General features: G+C 38.8%; 1 protein-coding gene across 1 annotated transcript in view; it reads right to left on the reverse strand.

Annotated features, from left to right (window-relative positions):
- The window catches only part of PRKDC (protein kinase, DNA-activated, catalytic subunit), a gene marked incomplete at both ends in the record, with an annotated part of 80,225 nt that extends 65,127 nt beyond the window's left edge, over window positions 1–15,098 (reverse strand). Inside the window, 18 exons of the mRNA XM_080611491.1 lie at window positions 175–334; window positions 1,028–1,143; window positions 1,594–1,743; window positions 2,023–2,157; window positions 3,305–3,354; window positions 4,428–4,596; window positions 5,584–5,748; window positions 7,321–7,467; window positions 7,686–7,843; window positions 8,906–8,936; window positions 9,026–9,081; window positions 9,575–9,674; window positions 10,340–10,452; window positions 11,906–12,014; window positions 12,923–12,997; window positions 13,827–13,919; window positions 14,313–14,389; window positions 14,957–15,098. Coding sequence (XP_080467617.1) covers window positions 175–334; window positions 1,028–1,143; window positions 1,594–1,743; window positions 2,023–2,157; window positions 3,305–3,354; window positions 4,428–4,596; window positions 5,584–5,748; window positions 7,321–7,467; window positions 7,686–7,843; window positions 8,906–8,936; window positions 9,026–9,081; window positions 9,575–9,674; window positions 10,340–10,452; window positions 11,906–12,014; window positions 12,923–12,997; window positions 13,827–13,919; window positions 14,313–14,389; window positions 14,957–15,098 — 2,046 coding nt within the window. The remainder of the gene's footprint in view (window positions 1–174; window positions 335–1,027; window positions 1,144–1,593; window positions 1,744–2,022; window positions 2,158–3,304; window positions 3,355–4,427; window positions 4,597–5,583; window positions 5,749–7,320; window positions 7,468–7,685; window positions 7,844–8,905; window positions 8,937–9,025; window positions 9,082–9,574; window positions 9,675–10,339; window positions 10,453–11,905; window positions 12,015–12,922; window positions 12,998–13,826; window positions 13,920–14,312; window positions 14,390–14,956) is intronic.
- Between the last annotated feature and the right edge of the window lie 558 nt (window positions 15,099–15,656).

Raw genomic sequence — 15,656 nt, forward strand, 5'->3', positions numbered from 1 at the left:
CTAGTCTAAATTTTTATTTTTTAGGTGCTCGTAACTAGAGGCATAGGATGCTATAAACATTTGAAACAACTGGGTAAAAGCTGTTATTTTCCATAGTGAGTAAGAGAGCATATATAAAGAAATGTACCATCATCAATACAACACTACCCCTCCATCAGGGAAAAGAGATCTCACCTCAAAATATTTTATTTTCTTGGCAATTTTCATTGTAACAGAAAGCAGCTTGTAGAATCCACTAATAAGAGGTAGTCTCGTTGAATGTGTAATAAGCTCATAACCAAAGGAATATACCCAAGGGTTAAAGTATTCAACATGCTTCTCTGGAAGTATCTCTCTAAAACGGAAAACATACCGGGGGTGGAGTGTGAAGAAACTCAATAAAACATCTGTTTCATTTTTTTTTTCAAGCTTTCACATCAGTAGAAGAAAGAGAAGTATTGCTGTAACAGAACAGCTCCAGAGACGGTGAGGGAATGATTACATGCTGCCTTCTAAAGCAAGCACAAGAAGAATATCTTTTTCTGCTTTACAGTGCAAAGCCATTTCTGCCTCATTGTATCTTATTACTGAATTTATACAAACACATAAACTCTCATATCACACTTCATTACTGCAGTATTGTGAGGAGAAATCAACTGGACCTCCACAGGCAAACAATGCTGTACTTTTCACTTCACACCTAAATACTACTTTATGAGACTATACTTCTGGTTTCTGACGTATTTAGGATATATGCTCAGTATGATATCAAAACATGTAACACACACTGAAAGACAACTGCCCTTGAATAAAGAAAGGGAATTACTTGTCTCCTGTACTCCTAAAACAAAAAAATCTGAGCTGATGAGCTATTATGTTTTTACCTATGACCCAGGTATCTGAAGCACTGTCTCCCTGCTAATCACCTTGTGCATTCTGAAATACGGAATAACATCCCAAATCAGAAGCAGGCATCTTAAATAAATCTCACTTCAAATTTCTTCCGTTTATTTTGTAACTTCTAAGTTACATAAAAACATATTAATACCTGCAGAATTCCACTAGATTTATAAAGGCAATAAAGTCTGTCAGCTTTGTTGGCTGAAGGTTTGAAGCAGGGTCAGAAGTAGGCCCAATCAAAGCACTGCCATTTTCATTTTCATCCTGAAAATAAATATATTGAAATGAGAACACTGGATCTGTGACAACACAGAAAGCACTTACACTTTTTTCCCAGATAAACAATCTGTCTTTTCTTTTTCTAGCTGCTACTAGCTGTCTGACACATAGGACAATGACACATCAATGATTCAAAAACATCATAAGAGATCCTGGTTTCTAAAGAAAAAGCAAGTACAAAGATGAAAACCACTAGATGCCAGAGCAGGGAGTCTAAAATAATAGATTCTGTGAACTTGTACTAAGTCTGACGTTTCCATCTCCTAACACTGCAATGAAACATTCAGGAATATGACTCAAAACATCTTGTCTAGTACAAATATTACTTCAAGGACACTACAAGTTGCTATCTAAGCATAATGAAAAGAAAACAGGGAATGTGATTTTGGTTCCCCTACAGCAGCAGGAATTAATGGACAAGCCTTCAGGTCTCACCTGCTCATTAACATCCAGTTTCTGAACAGTCAGGTCCAATTTCTCAATAATCTTCAAAACAGATTTTATAAATTCATCATATAGCAAGCGATTCAGGGACTGCAGTGATGAATTTGCAGTAAGAAAGTTTTCATCTTCAAAACCACAATCCTTTGCAGGAGGAAAAAAGTTCATGTTTCAAAACTCCATTGACAATTATTTCTTGTACTTATAAACCAAGATTTGATTGATCTAGAGAATCCAGCTTTCTCAGCTATGGAAGCCTAAATTTATCTCTGTTTAATTCATTTATCAGCCACAGAATTCAACTAAACCCAGAAAAGAGTTCTTCTACAGCATGACATTTGGAAAAAATCCAGGGTTAGAAAAGCAGTGGTAAGCCTCAGGACTATGTTTTCTTTAGTATTTTCACGTTAACTATGCTTTTACCTTCATTGCGTCACAGTTCAGTAGATTTCTGAAGAGATATAAATAGTCCTTAGACATTGGTACTTTCCATCTCCCTGTCCCAACCTCCCCATCTTCACGGGATTCTTCTGATCCAGTTTCTTTTCCAAAAGAACCCTGAAAGAACAGAGTTCTTTAAAGAATTGTGGTGGTTGACCACGTCTGGATGCCAGGTGCCCATGAAGTCGCCCTATCACTCCCCTCCTCAGCAGGATATGCGGGTTGAAAATAAGATAGAAAGAACTTGTGGGCTGAGATAAATGCAGTTTAATAAAGCAAAGTCCATGCACGGAAGCAAGGGAGAACAAAAGACTTTTCTCTGCTTCCCATCAGCGATGTCCAGCCACTGCTGGGAAGCAGGGCTTCAATAGTAGTGGTTGCCCCAGAAGACAAATACAATACTAGTGGATTCCACTTCCCTCCTCCTCCTCTTTTCCCCCATCTTTTTATTGCTAAGCAGACCTCATATGGTATGGAGTATCCCTTTGGTCAGTTCTGGGTCCTGCCTACGTCCTCTTCCAAGATACAAGTTGGGGGGGGGGGGTATGTTGGAGAGGGCAGCCTTGATGCTCTGCAAGCACTGTTCAGCAGTGGCCAAAACACTGGTGTGTTATGAATACCTTTCCAGCTACAAATACAAGCACAGCACTATAATGGCTGCTATGGGGAAAACTAACTCCATCTCAGCCAAATCCCAATACGACTCTGTGTGTACCTGATCCAAGCTAGAACAGAATGTAAAATTACTTCTGCCAATAGAAACACAAAATGTTTAGCTTTCTCATTTAGCCAATCTGACAAGAACACAAACAAACTAGCTCCTTTCAAAAATCTCTAAAGCTCTTCTACTTCTAGTGGTTATTTGAGAAGCTCTGTAGTTATCCAGCTGCCTAGGATTAAGAAGCTTTAACATCCTCCCTTAACGTTCAGTACAACTTTTAACTGTCCAAAATTTGCTAACCTGTAAGAAAGTTGGATGACCTTAATTACAACCTACTTTGTTACAGACAACCCAATCAAACAAGAACTGCAGAGAACAAAAGTCTATTTCCTGTCTTTTTTCATTCAGTACAAGAGCCACATCCTCATTATGTGGATCACATGTAGGGACCAGAGACTAATAACAACTGAGCCACAATTCAAACTGGACAGCACTATTTTTGCTTCTTTGGGCCTTCCCCTTTTTACTGGGCTAGATCATTAAGTACTGGAATGTGTTCTCTAGGAATTAGATTAAATAAATATGTTTAAACAGCTATTTTACCTTTGAAAATGTGATTGGCTTGGAGAAGATTCTGATTAATCCCTGATGCACTAAAACAAACAAACAAAAATACATTTCCTGAGCAGACTTAAAATGGCACAGCATCCGTATCACTCATTATGTTAGCAATGAATTAAAGCAGTTTTCTGTTTCCTATATCCTGAGAGAGAGGAAAAAGGACACAACTTTTCCTTTAAGGACAAATATAGCCAAAACCAGAGGCATAATTCTAGGATGTTTCACAGGGAACCAGTTTTGAACTTGCTTCTTACTACTTTTCTCAATACTGCTTTGATTTTCTCCTGACTCTGAAAGCAGTGATGACCAAGGCATTGCCCCTAATGCCCATATTCAAAAAGGCAACAACTCCCAGTAACTTTCACAGGCATGGACTTAGGATCTCTGTTCTGGCATGGTGGTTGAGTGCACTGCATCCCTAACCAAGAACATAGAAAACAATGAAAATGCCACAACAACAGAGAAAAGGCACAGTAAATAATTGAAATAAAATTAAAATAACTTCTGAAAATCATTATAATAAAATGTCAGCATGCTCGAGGCTACTGGAATTGTCAGGTCCCGGGTGTTGACATTAGTACATTTGCAAGACTTTATCTCATTAAGTACACACTTGGAATTTTCTTTTTCTATGTACAAGTTCCAGAGCACAGAAAGATTGCATTTCTAACACAGATAATGCTCACCCTCATTTCTGTGATATTTTGTAGGGGTAAGTGAAATGGTATTGAACAGAGCTTTGTACATTTTTCTGTGAAATCCCCTTCTCTCCATGATCCTTCAGAGCAGGAACATAAGTCTTTATGTTTAAACAGATTTCCACAAAAATATACTCTGTTGCCCCTGGTGACAGCCACTGCACCATCCAAAACAGTTGTTCAACATCGTACTTAAGTGATTTAACAATGGATATTGGAAAAAACCGTGAGAACCCTAAACCTCCATTATTAGAAGATGGGAAGAGATTCATCTTTGACCCCAAATGGCTATTCCACATATCTCCCTTACAATCAGCTAAACATTTTAGGAGAAAAAAAAAGAACCAAACAAAAAAGACTCCACGACCCCACCAAAAACCACAACAAAGTTAACGTGACAGACTCACCCACAGTGCTAACAAAACTCCAGAGAACTGGACCTTTTCCTGAGAGGGCGAGAAATATCTTTATTATAGATCTGCAACAGACTACCTGCATTTTTTCACTGTACTGTGGAAAGCTGTTGATCTGCAGCACAACTAGATGTTCAAGAACTGGAGTGTATACTTCAGGAATCTAGAAGAAATAAAAACAACACACCCATCATGCAAAGCCAATGGTTATAATTCAGTATCAGTATGAAGAATTATGCTATATTATTTCATATTTATCCATTTCAAATTTACTACAATTCTTTGTTACAAGAGTTTACATCGTGACCTGAGAACAATAAAACACTTAGCAAGTGAATTCATCTTAGATGTAAAAAAAAACCCAACCACCACCAACCAAAACCAAACCAACCAACCAAAAACCCCAACAAAACAAAACCAACAAAAAATCCCAGCCAACAACAACAACAACAAAAAAAAACCAACCCCAACAAACCAAACAAACAGAATAATAAGGTTTCCTGGAACACACTATGGAAAGTAGCTCCTGGATAGATTAGTGATTCAGTGGAACCAGTTTTAAGCTTCTTTAGAAAAGCACCAATTTACTTAAACAACAATAACACAGCTGTATAATCTGCTAATCCTTAACAATCTGAATACAGCATATAAGTGAAAGTCTCTTCTCTGCCCCAACCTTGCTTCCCAGCTCCAGCTAGGATCCAGAAAGCCCTCATTAGAACACAGACAGCATTACATGAGAAGAAAATCAAAGTAACAGCCTCTTAGAACACGCTAAGTATCAGTACCAAAAGAAAAAGCGGCAACATTGTGGAATAAAGACACAAAAAGAAGGGTAAGGCTAGGTCCAAATAAATAGCTTCACCCAAAATAAATAGAAAACTGCTCATATTTGGCTATCATTACAGAATTGGGTTTCATTACAATGCACTGTAGTATTTTATTTAGTATATTCTGTGCATTTTGTTTATTCAAATAAAATCCAACAAAGCATTCTCCTAATAATGCTTCCCATCCCCTAGCAGCTAAATGTCATCGTATTTCAGATAAAAAAAATCACCTTCTGTCACTGGTAAGTTCACAGGTACTACCTCATTACACATCTCTACCTGTATGAAAAAATGACTGGTACTTTAAATACTCCACTTACTGTATCTATATGGAATATCACACTTGCAATGGATTGAAGGAAACTTGGTAGCTGATACAGATGGTCATCTATTGTTTCTGCTTCTGTGAGGTACATTTGCTTACAGCGCTGAAGGAGCTCAACATACATATCGTCAACATCCTTAGAATGTATAGCTTTACAGGGCTTAAAGGAGAGAAAATAAAATACTGATTTCACAACTCTGTACAGTCAAGCAAACATATGCTGTAGCACTAAACCCTAGCCAAGTCTTCACTGAATCATAATAAGAATAATCTATTTTTTTCCAGGAACTCAATATATCCAAATAAATTAGGTATTCTACTTTCTACATGTATAAGAAACATGGTACCTGCAATGAACTAACAGTTGACTGATGAAGTGCAGTTTACTGTAAGAGTACTTGAAATTCCAGTCTCATGATTCAAATCCAGTCTGAAATGCATGTAACTTGGCTGCAAATATCTTATGTATGGCACTATGGATAATAATATTCACTTATATTTTGACCTAGCTGAATAAAAGTACAAAGTGGCTTATCTTAATGTGGATTAACCAATTATCATCCACTACTATTTAACATTTAACCCAGCAGCACAAGTTCTGAACTTTCATTGTGCTGGGATCTGTATAGATGATACAGACTACTCTTAAACTAACGAACTGGTGTAAAGCACCACACACAGTACTAAAGGGTATGTAATAATGCTTCCAGATTTCTATAGAATGATTTGTAAATCACAGTATTTAGCATGAAGTAGGACAAAAAATGATCTTTGTGAAAAGAAACCAGGAACCGGGTCACAGGCAAGAACTATAGTGTAGGGAAATGCCCATGGAAAAAGAATGGATTCATTTAGGTAATTACAGAATACAAGAGTTAGGCTAAAGGTTGAACCTAGCCTGTCTAAAAACATGCTGACAAAATTAAGACTATACATTTATCATTTGTAGAACTGTAAGTATTAATTTAAAATTATTTCCGTGATGAGAAAGTAAAAGAAATGTTCTGTCATGAAACTGTATCAATCACTGAACTTGTGTTTAGTTTAAGGCCACTACTTGCAGCAGCAGGAAGACTCCATTGCCTCACAACGTAGCATCTGATGCTTGGCCAAGATTTGGTCTAAACATGCCAGTAACTATTAGTGTGTCTTAACATACTAAAGATTTATAAGTATTGGAGCCTAAGGATCACTTTTTCCTGTTAAAATTTGCAGTATTATTGTCTGTATTTATATTATGCAATTTTAATTAACTTCTTTTGTTTTGTAATGAGATATTTTTAACACGTTTTTTTCAATTCAGTAATTTGATATACTTCATTTTTTTCTGGAAACAATACCTTTAACTCAATTCCTTTCTAGCTCATGTCATAGAAGACATCGGCTAGGTTTCAGCAAAACATGTTGAGAATTCTACAAAGCAAACGTACTCTGCTCTAAAGGCAGCAAAATGAAAAGATTCAGCTAGTAACCAGCTAGATTATCACATTTCCTAACCTACTCTAAATAACCTTATTACACATTAATAGTGCTCCCACTAAAGTCAGTGTGCATTTCAATAATTTTCAACCACAATGTATTTTACAGTGTCACTAAGTTCAACACTTAATACAGAAACAGAAGCATTCCCTATGTAACAAGCTGTGTAGGATTGTAAAAGGAATGGTATATGAATCCTAGCTTTAAATCCATTCAATATGGTCCTTTATCAGAACAAGTTTCCTGCACATACTGCTGCAAAAAGCCCATATCCGCGAATGGCAATGGACAACTCTTTGTTGCTTGAATCCATTCTTCTGATGATTGCATAGAACTGCTCCATGAAGAACTGCAACTTGCTCTTGTGTAGCTCTGCATCCTTAGCTACTATTAAAGAAATCTGTAAAGCAGAAGCAAAAAATTCAGCATTTCCAGAAACATGAAAAAAGCCACCAAAAATTACAGTGAGTTTTAAAAGATACCTAGCTCATCACATGAAGCACTTCAAACAATTATTTATTAATCAGATTCACCGAACTTCTAAGCACCAAGTATTCCCACTATTTCAAGAAATTCGACTTCGCTTTAGTCTCAGAGATCCCAGTGAAGTTACAGTACCTGCTTGAGGAATGAATCTAGTGCGGAATGACTGGCTTTCTTCAGGTCTTGATTTGCATGGCCACACCATTTACACATTGCTTCAAAGAGGGTGACATAATTGTCCAGGAGCAAGGCACCAAACTGAGCAGCATGCCAGCTGAACAACTGTAAACCAGCTGCAATTTAGTAACAATTCTCATTAAAACTCAGGCTTATATTCCACTTTCCAAAACCAGACCAGACTATCAAAGTCCACTTTAGGATTTTAGGTAGGTATACCTACAATGACTGGAGGGTACAAAATGTATTCTTCTAGCCATTATGGTATCAGTATCCAAACATTAAAAACTTGAGCATTAGAACAACCCCCCAAAATCCTACTTGCTTTTAATGTACACCATTATGGAAAGCACAGCTGTGTTCTCAAGTAATTTACATTAACAGTGAAAAAGAAAGGGAGCGATTCTGCTGGTTACAAATAATAATAATCACACAATTTACAAAGATTTGGTTTTGTGGTCAGGATTATGCTCAGGTCCCCTCCTCCACCAAACTGTGATACAGACAAATAAAGAATTCAGAATAAAGGTCATTTCACAACCCCAAATATAAGCATAAATGAAATTTCAAGATCCTTCATTAATTAGTTGGGGAAGAGCAGAGCATTTTTAAAGAGGGTTTTAGCCTTCACAGTTACCATGAGCTTAGCATCCAAATGTTGCATTTTTGCAATTTCTGCATAAGCCACTCACATTTCACAGGCCAATTTCTCATTTTCTTCATGAGCTTCATTTGCTCCTAATTTCCTTTGCCATTCAGTGAAGTTACCCTTCTATTCCTATTTTTTCCTTTAACCCCATCTTTTTCTTTTCTCCTAATTTGCTGTATGATAGCCGTCTTATTTCTACTCCTACGATGATTCCTCTCATATGAAGATTTTGTACTACTCCAGAAGGGAAAATGGCATCAAGTGTAATGCTCACTTTCATTGTTCACATTGTTCACAAATGCTCACTTTCATAAAGTTCATTGGCTCACTAGACCTTGCCTAGTTTAACCAAATACATGTTTAACTCTTGAGACTCCAACTTAAGATACACCAGCTTTGCCCCCTGATGAGTTTAGAAAATTGAAGAATAGAGCCACCTGAAGACAGCCAGTAGAGAATAAACGACAGAAGACACCATTGTATATATGGTATCCACCTCAACATGAACTGAATTAATTTGCAGTCTTACCCAGATGTACTGCATATCGCTTCTGATCAACCTGTAATACCAGAAAAGGTTTGTCATGTGATTTATTCTTCATCAGGGCTGATCCATTTATGTGGAACAATTTGCATGTGGCAGATTTACCTGTGGGTTGATTGCCTTCACTGCAAAATCAAAAATCTCCTTTGCAGTCTGAGGATCTGTGAAACAATCCAATAATGAGTATTTCACTATTGAGACACAAGAGGTAGAGTGAAGACAGATATTTTTATCCAAAGCTTGGCATGCAGAAGCAATATAGGAAAGCTTTACATGTATCATTCTAAGAGGCAGAGATGCTTTTTTATGGAATACTTTAAATTTGCATTGTATTTGTATATGCACTGATTCTTCTCAATATGCATGTTTTAACAGACACGGATTTCTAACACATTCCAGATCAGCTGCCCAATCTCTGATTAGAAAACAGCACTTCAACATTTAAGTACAGAAACGCACTGATGAAGCCACTCCACACTAACACAGACTACAAGAACCATGTAGCTCGATAGGCCTTGCTTTTGCATAAATGATCTGCCAGTAGGGAAATCTTTATTCTGAGTTCACAGAATGAAACAGCACTGCTTGCTGGCAGTATAATGACTAAAATATATCAAATTGTGTAACTGTCTTTCACACAGAGTAAGACCATACCTTCGTCCACAGATTTGGTAAAATTGTACATGAGTGAAACCAGTCCCCTCAGACATCCTGCTACAACAGGTAGCTTGGGTCCCCTTGTAGTTGATGTCATCTAAAAAAATAGGGAATTGAAAAAAATATTATTCTGAAGCTAAAATGAATTTACACCAAGGCTTCCCAGTTCCTAGAAGTGTAGATAAAATAACATATTACAATTTAATAAAGTGATGTCAACACCTAACTTTATGAACACAAGTCCACAGAAATATCTCCTACTCAGTTTCATATCATTTGGGAAAGAGATTAACTACAGACACATGAGAAATCCTTTGTAAAGCATGAAACATGTTCCATCAAGATCAACCATAGGAAATTTTAGATAGCACACACTAATGTCTTAAAAGTGCAGAATACAGTAAAGTTCAGCAGAACTGTGATATTTCCCTGAAGTGCAAATATTCTGTAGCTAGTAGAAACCAAATCAGAACTACTAGTGCATGGCAATATGACTTTTCTTAGGCACTACCACAATGAACATCACGTGCCATCTTTTCTCCAAATAAATTGGTTAATTTGCTGTCACTGATGGCCTTGAATTTTTACTTTGAAAGCTTCTCAGAACCAGAGAACAAACTTCAACAGAAGCATTTATGACTGTTCAGTTAGATCCCTACAAATCGTATTAGTTACAATAGTATTCCAATATACAGTGCTACACACATCAAAGGAAAAAAAACCAAAGCAATGCAAGAGTCTAAAAAGAAATTCCAATCATACCTGTGTTTTAAGCTCTCCCAAATAAGCTCTGAATAGTTTTTCAGAGTTGTTAATCATTTCACTAGGCTGGACCTCTCCCAAAACTCCCAAAAGCTCATAAATCTTCTCCAGTACTAAAAAAGTAATTTAATATTATTAAATATTAATTACTGAAGTCATTACTTTGACATTTCCATTGCATTTTCTATGTAACTTGCAACCATGAAAAAACCATCCCTGTTGGTTTAATTTTAATTGGTGATTAGCACAGCAGAAAGACAGTTCTTTATGATGTACACAGATATATACATACATATCTACATATACATATATATCTACATCCTATGATGCGAGATGCATTCTCCTCTCACATTAAAACACATGTACTTCTTTCAAACAAGGCTTAGAAATCTGATTAAAGGTCATATCCACTGAGGAAGCATATACCACTAAACCAGCTCCTGGCCTTAAGGTTATGCTGAGTCTTTTAAGTACCATCACAGTTAAGGCCAATAGCTGGCAGAAACTTAGGCTTGAGTTCAGACTAAAGGGTTCTACGCAGGCACAGCAAGTTTTGCAACCTGTCAAGCCAAGATTTCAGCTGCAACTAGCCAAGAAGATCAAACTAGAGCTCGTATTAGTATGCTTAACATCATAAATAATATGATTAGGCAAGGGAGGAACTGATGAGCTCACATTCGGGGCGACTGATGCAGGAGCCCTCTCAGTAAAACTGCAGCTCTGAGGACATGACTGGCCAGGCATGGAATAATATTACAAAGAGCTTTAGAATCACTGAATCATTCAGGTTGGAAAAGACCTTTAAGATCATTGAGTCCAACAGTCAACCTAACACTGCCAAGTCCACCACTAAACCATGTCCCTAAGGCCATATCTATGGGTCTTCTAAATACTACCAGGGATGGTGACTCCACCACTGCCCTAGGCAGCCTGTTAACAATGCTTGACAACCCTTTCTGTGAAGAAAATTTTCCTAATAGCCAATCTAAACCTTCCTTGGCACAGCCTGAGGCTGTTACCTCTTGTCCCACGGCTTGTTGGAAGAAGAGACCGACCCCCACCTCACTACTGCAGAGAGCAACAGGGTCTCCCCTGAGCCTCCTTTTCTCCAGGCAAAACATCCCCAGTTTCCTCAGCTGCTCCTCATCAGACTTGTGCTCCAGGCTCTTCACCAGCTTTGTTGCCTTTCTCTGGATGCACTCCAGCACCGTAGTGTCTCTGTTGTAGCGAGAGGCTCAAAACTGAACCAAGTATTCATGGTGTGGCAGATACTCTCTTATGTCAAGAATCCTAAACCAGACCTAGGCTTAAATTCAGTATGAACTGCCACAACTAAATGCAATTATAAGATTTCTCACGCATATATACAGGGCTGCGAAGCAGCAGCTAACTGCATGATCATGATCAGAAGACTTTAATGAATTTTATTAGCTCCAGAAAACCAACAGCTACTATTTTTAAGCATACTTGCCATGGGAATAGCATTTATACATTTTCCTGGGGTATAATGCAACAAAATCTGAGTGCAAATAAAACAAAGGTCAGTGGTACAAAAGTAAAGCCTACCTGTATCAGAAATTTTATATTTTATGGCAAGTTCCCCATAAAATTTATTAAATATCTCCCCAATTTTCATTTCTTCCATCAGACAGGAATGCTGTAAACTTCGAAGTAACTATGGTAAAAGAAAAAAAAATTTAGGAAAATCATTAATATTGCTACTACAATCCTACTTGATCTAAATAAAACCACAGTTCGTATGTGTAACTTCAGCCTAAGTATGCTATTCAATAAAACAGATTTAAGGTGACTGGTCCAGGAAAGAGTACTGGCATGAAATCTATTTTAACAACAAACTACCTTCCTACATATGTATTAATTTTATAGGTTTTAAATTATATTATACATATTATATATAGATCATCTACATGAGAATTACAGACAGTAGATTTTTATATTTATATACAAAAACCCCATGAAAGCACAGGCTTAGCAAGTCTACAGTAGCCTTTATCATATTGTATTTCTCTCCCTGCTGCTATAAAGCAAATCCAAGTCACAGAAGAACTGACACAGAATAACTCAGAAGGGAGTTTTGGTTTTCATAAACAAAACTAAGTAGGTACAAAAGCATTTGCAAAACAATGGTCTAATGCATTCTAAGGAAGAACATTCCGAAATTACTGTCTCGCAACAGTAATAAGTCTTCCGAAAAAAGCCCTTCTCCTCCTCCACACCATACACATACTTACATTTTTAAGCAAGAAGAAAACTGAACTGCAAAATTTCTTCTTAAACATAATAAACTGGGAAAGAGAAGATCTGAAAGTGCCCCAAAAATAACTGTGTCTTGCTCTAGTAGATTAAGGAATGACATGCTCAGATGTAAGCAACCAACTGGAGGAATATTGAAGACAATCTGTTGTAAAGACGTATCTCTTATTAACATCTAAATATTACACTACCACTATTCTCTTCCTACTCCAGACTACAGATTTTCTGCATGATGTGGCGTAACTATATTGATACTACAGGTTTTCTACTTTTTTCTAGAAGCAAGAGATATTTATAAAATGCCTTTACCTTAATCAGGAGTTCCAGAGCTGGGATTTTACATTTTGCTGCTCTCTCTTTTGTATAAGCACTAATACAAGTTTGCTAGACGGCAAAGAAAATAGAGATTATAATACAAGTAGGGAACAGAATTCAAAGATAACAGTGTATTAATCTACTTCTTTAAAGTATCTGTTCCTAACAAGCTTAAGGTTTTTAAAAAGACTAAAACAACAAAAATGTCCAGTCCCAAAAGTAGCTTCACTGACAACACTGCAGCACTGTCTGACATAAAAGCAAATCCCAGCTCAAGCAAAGAAAGTGCAATTTCTGAAATAATAGACACACATAGCAAATTTTCCACTTCTGTACTATCATTCCTTACAATACATAGCTACTGACTTGAGAACATAAAGTACATTGGTACAGCTGAGCAAGTCTATACAGAGCAATATTGTTCAGCAACCTGAAGTCAAAGAATGTTGGTTTTGGAAGTACTGTATTTTCCACCAATTTCTGTATATATTGCAAAAGTAACAACTTTACAGAGGAATTTTTTTTAAAACAATATCTAAAATTAACCATCACCTATAGAAATATTAAGACGTGACATTTTAATTAGTGTGCTTGGTTTGTATAAATTAAGTTATAACTATTATTTTCAATATAAAGAATTTATTTTCAAAATCAATACCCACTACATTCTATAAAAAGAAGTTAATTAAGTCTATAGTTGAAGAAACAATTCCACATTTCTTTACTGTATGAATTATACTTTATGTTCATCAAGTTATTCCAGCTCTAGCAAGCACACTGGACATGAATAAAGCAGACAGGGAGGGGAGAAGGATAGTTATGAATCTGTTACAGTATGAGATCAAATTGTTCCAACCATTTGGCAAAGACCTTTAGTAAACAATTTTCTTTTACCCACCTTAATATGACAGGCATAAGGATGAACCTTGTCACCAACTTTTTCCATAAAGACACAAAGAAACTTCAGTGCTTCTTCCCTGCAATCTCGAAACTGAAAGTTAAAAGAAAAAAAACATCTAGTCCTAATATGTACAACATAATTTGCTGTTCATCAAGCACTATCTCAACATTTCTTTAAAAATTAATGGCTTTAAACTGAAAGAGGGTAGATTTAGATTAAACATTAGGAAGAAATTCTTTACTGTGAGGGTGGTGAGGCACTGGCACAGGCTGCCCCGAGAAGTGTGGCTGCCCCATCCCTGCCAGTGTTCAAGACCAGGTTGGACAGGGCTTGGAGCAATCTGGTCTAGTGGAAAGTGTCCCTGCCCATGGCAGGTGGCTTGAAACTAGATTAGCTTTAAGGTCCCTTCCAAACCAAACCAAACCATGGTTTGGAATGATTCTATGATTTTTTTATTGCATGAATTAAAGTTTACCAACTTACCTCCTCGGTGCCGAGGGACCTGTATATAAAGACGAGTAAGCCATACTCTTGAGAAAACACCAGGGACAGGTGCAGGGCTGCAGGGAAGTAAACAAACCATGGGCAGTTGGTTTCCTTTCTAGGGCAGGCAGAGCTGGAGGGCTCGACAACACTCAGCCCATCACTTTGTGCAGAAGGATGCCTTAACGCCTTGGACTGGGCTGATGCTTATGACCAGAAAAAACACATCTGGACGTGGGTATTTCTGAACCCCACATGGACGTAAGTATAGGTTCTGTGCCTCTGACCTCACACCAGGGCTGGGGGAAAGCCAACCTGGGGGCAGGTGGGCATACACTAAAGTGTTTTGAACCAAGGTAAGTGGTTACCTGGGGTAAGACACTGTTCTTCCCCCTAAATGAACCATTTTACATCAGGCCAGGAGCCCTCAAATATCATGTTGAGTGAAGAACTGAGGGACGGCAGGGCCATCTCCCAGTACCATGGGTCTGATGCATTGTGTACCCCCCCCGCCCATTAGCGATCCCTCTCCAAGATGAGCAGTTGTTTCGAAGCCAACACCGAGCGTACGGCCACCCCGGGCCCCCCTCAAAGCCCCGGAGGCACCCCTGCCCCCTCGCCCGTCCCCGAGCCCGAGAGCGCACCCTGCGCGCCACTCGCCAGGCTGGTGAGGCAGGTCTCGCCCAGGCTGCGGAGCAGGGTGTATCCGTGCAGGGCGGCGCTGGCGGTATCGCCGGGCTGCAGGCAGCGGTGTAGCTGGAGCAGGTACTCCTGCACACCCGCCATCCTGCCCCAGCCTGACCGCGGGCTGCCCAACAAGAACAGGCGGAAGCGGGAGCCAAGCGGTCGCCCCCTGCCGGATCCAACACAGCCAGCTGGCGGGGGCGGGGGGGGGAGCGACGCGCTGTGGCGTTATGACTGGTAAACTCCGAGGAAGGAGAAGAGTGGGTAGACCTCAGCCACACCATTCCGAGCGGAGAAAGGCAGCACGATCGTCTAAGTGGCAGTGGCAGGCGACATCTTTATGTGTCTCGTCGCACGATCGGCCCAATACAGGCAACACACTAGTAGACATCTCCCCTCTGCTGAGAATGGGTTGCTCCGATATGCCCACGCCTCCCTGCCCGGCTGTGGGCCTAGTTTTGCCGCGAAACCCATTCCGGCGCGGGAGGTTCTATTTAGGGCTGGGAGGGGGTGTGTGAAGTGCCATTGCTGAGGACAGCCTCCGTCTTGTAGCACAGGGAGTACACTGTAAGTATACTTTTGTCCTTACTGTAGCAGGTTGAGAACGGCGCGACCCTCACCTCGGGGGGCCGGAAAGTTTATCTCCTTCCTCCTTTCCTT

Source organism: Psittacula echo (assembly GCF_963264785.1).
Source record: "Psittacula echo genome assembly, chromosome: 2".
Taxonomy (NCBI): Eukaryota; Metazoa; Chordata; class Aves; order Psittaciformes; family Psittacidae; genus Psittacula; species Psittacula echo.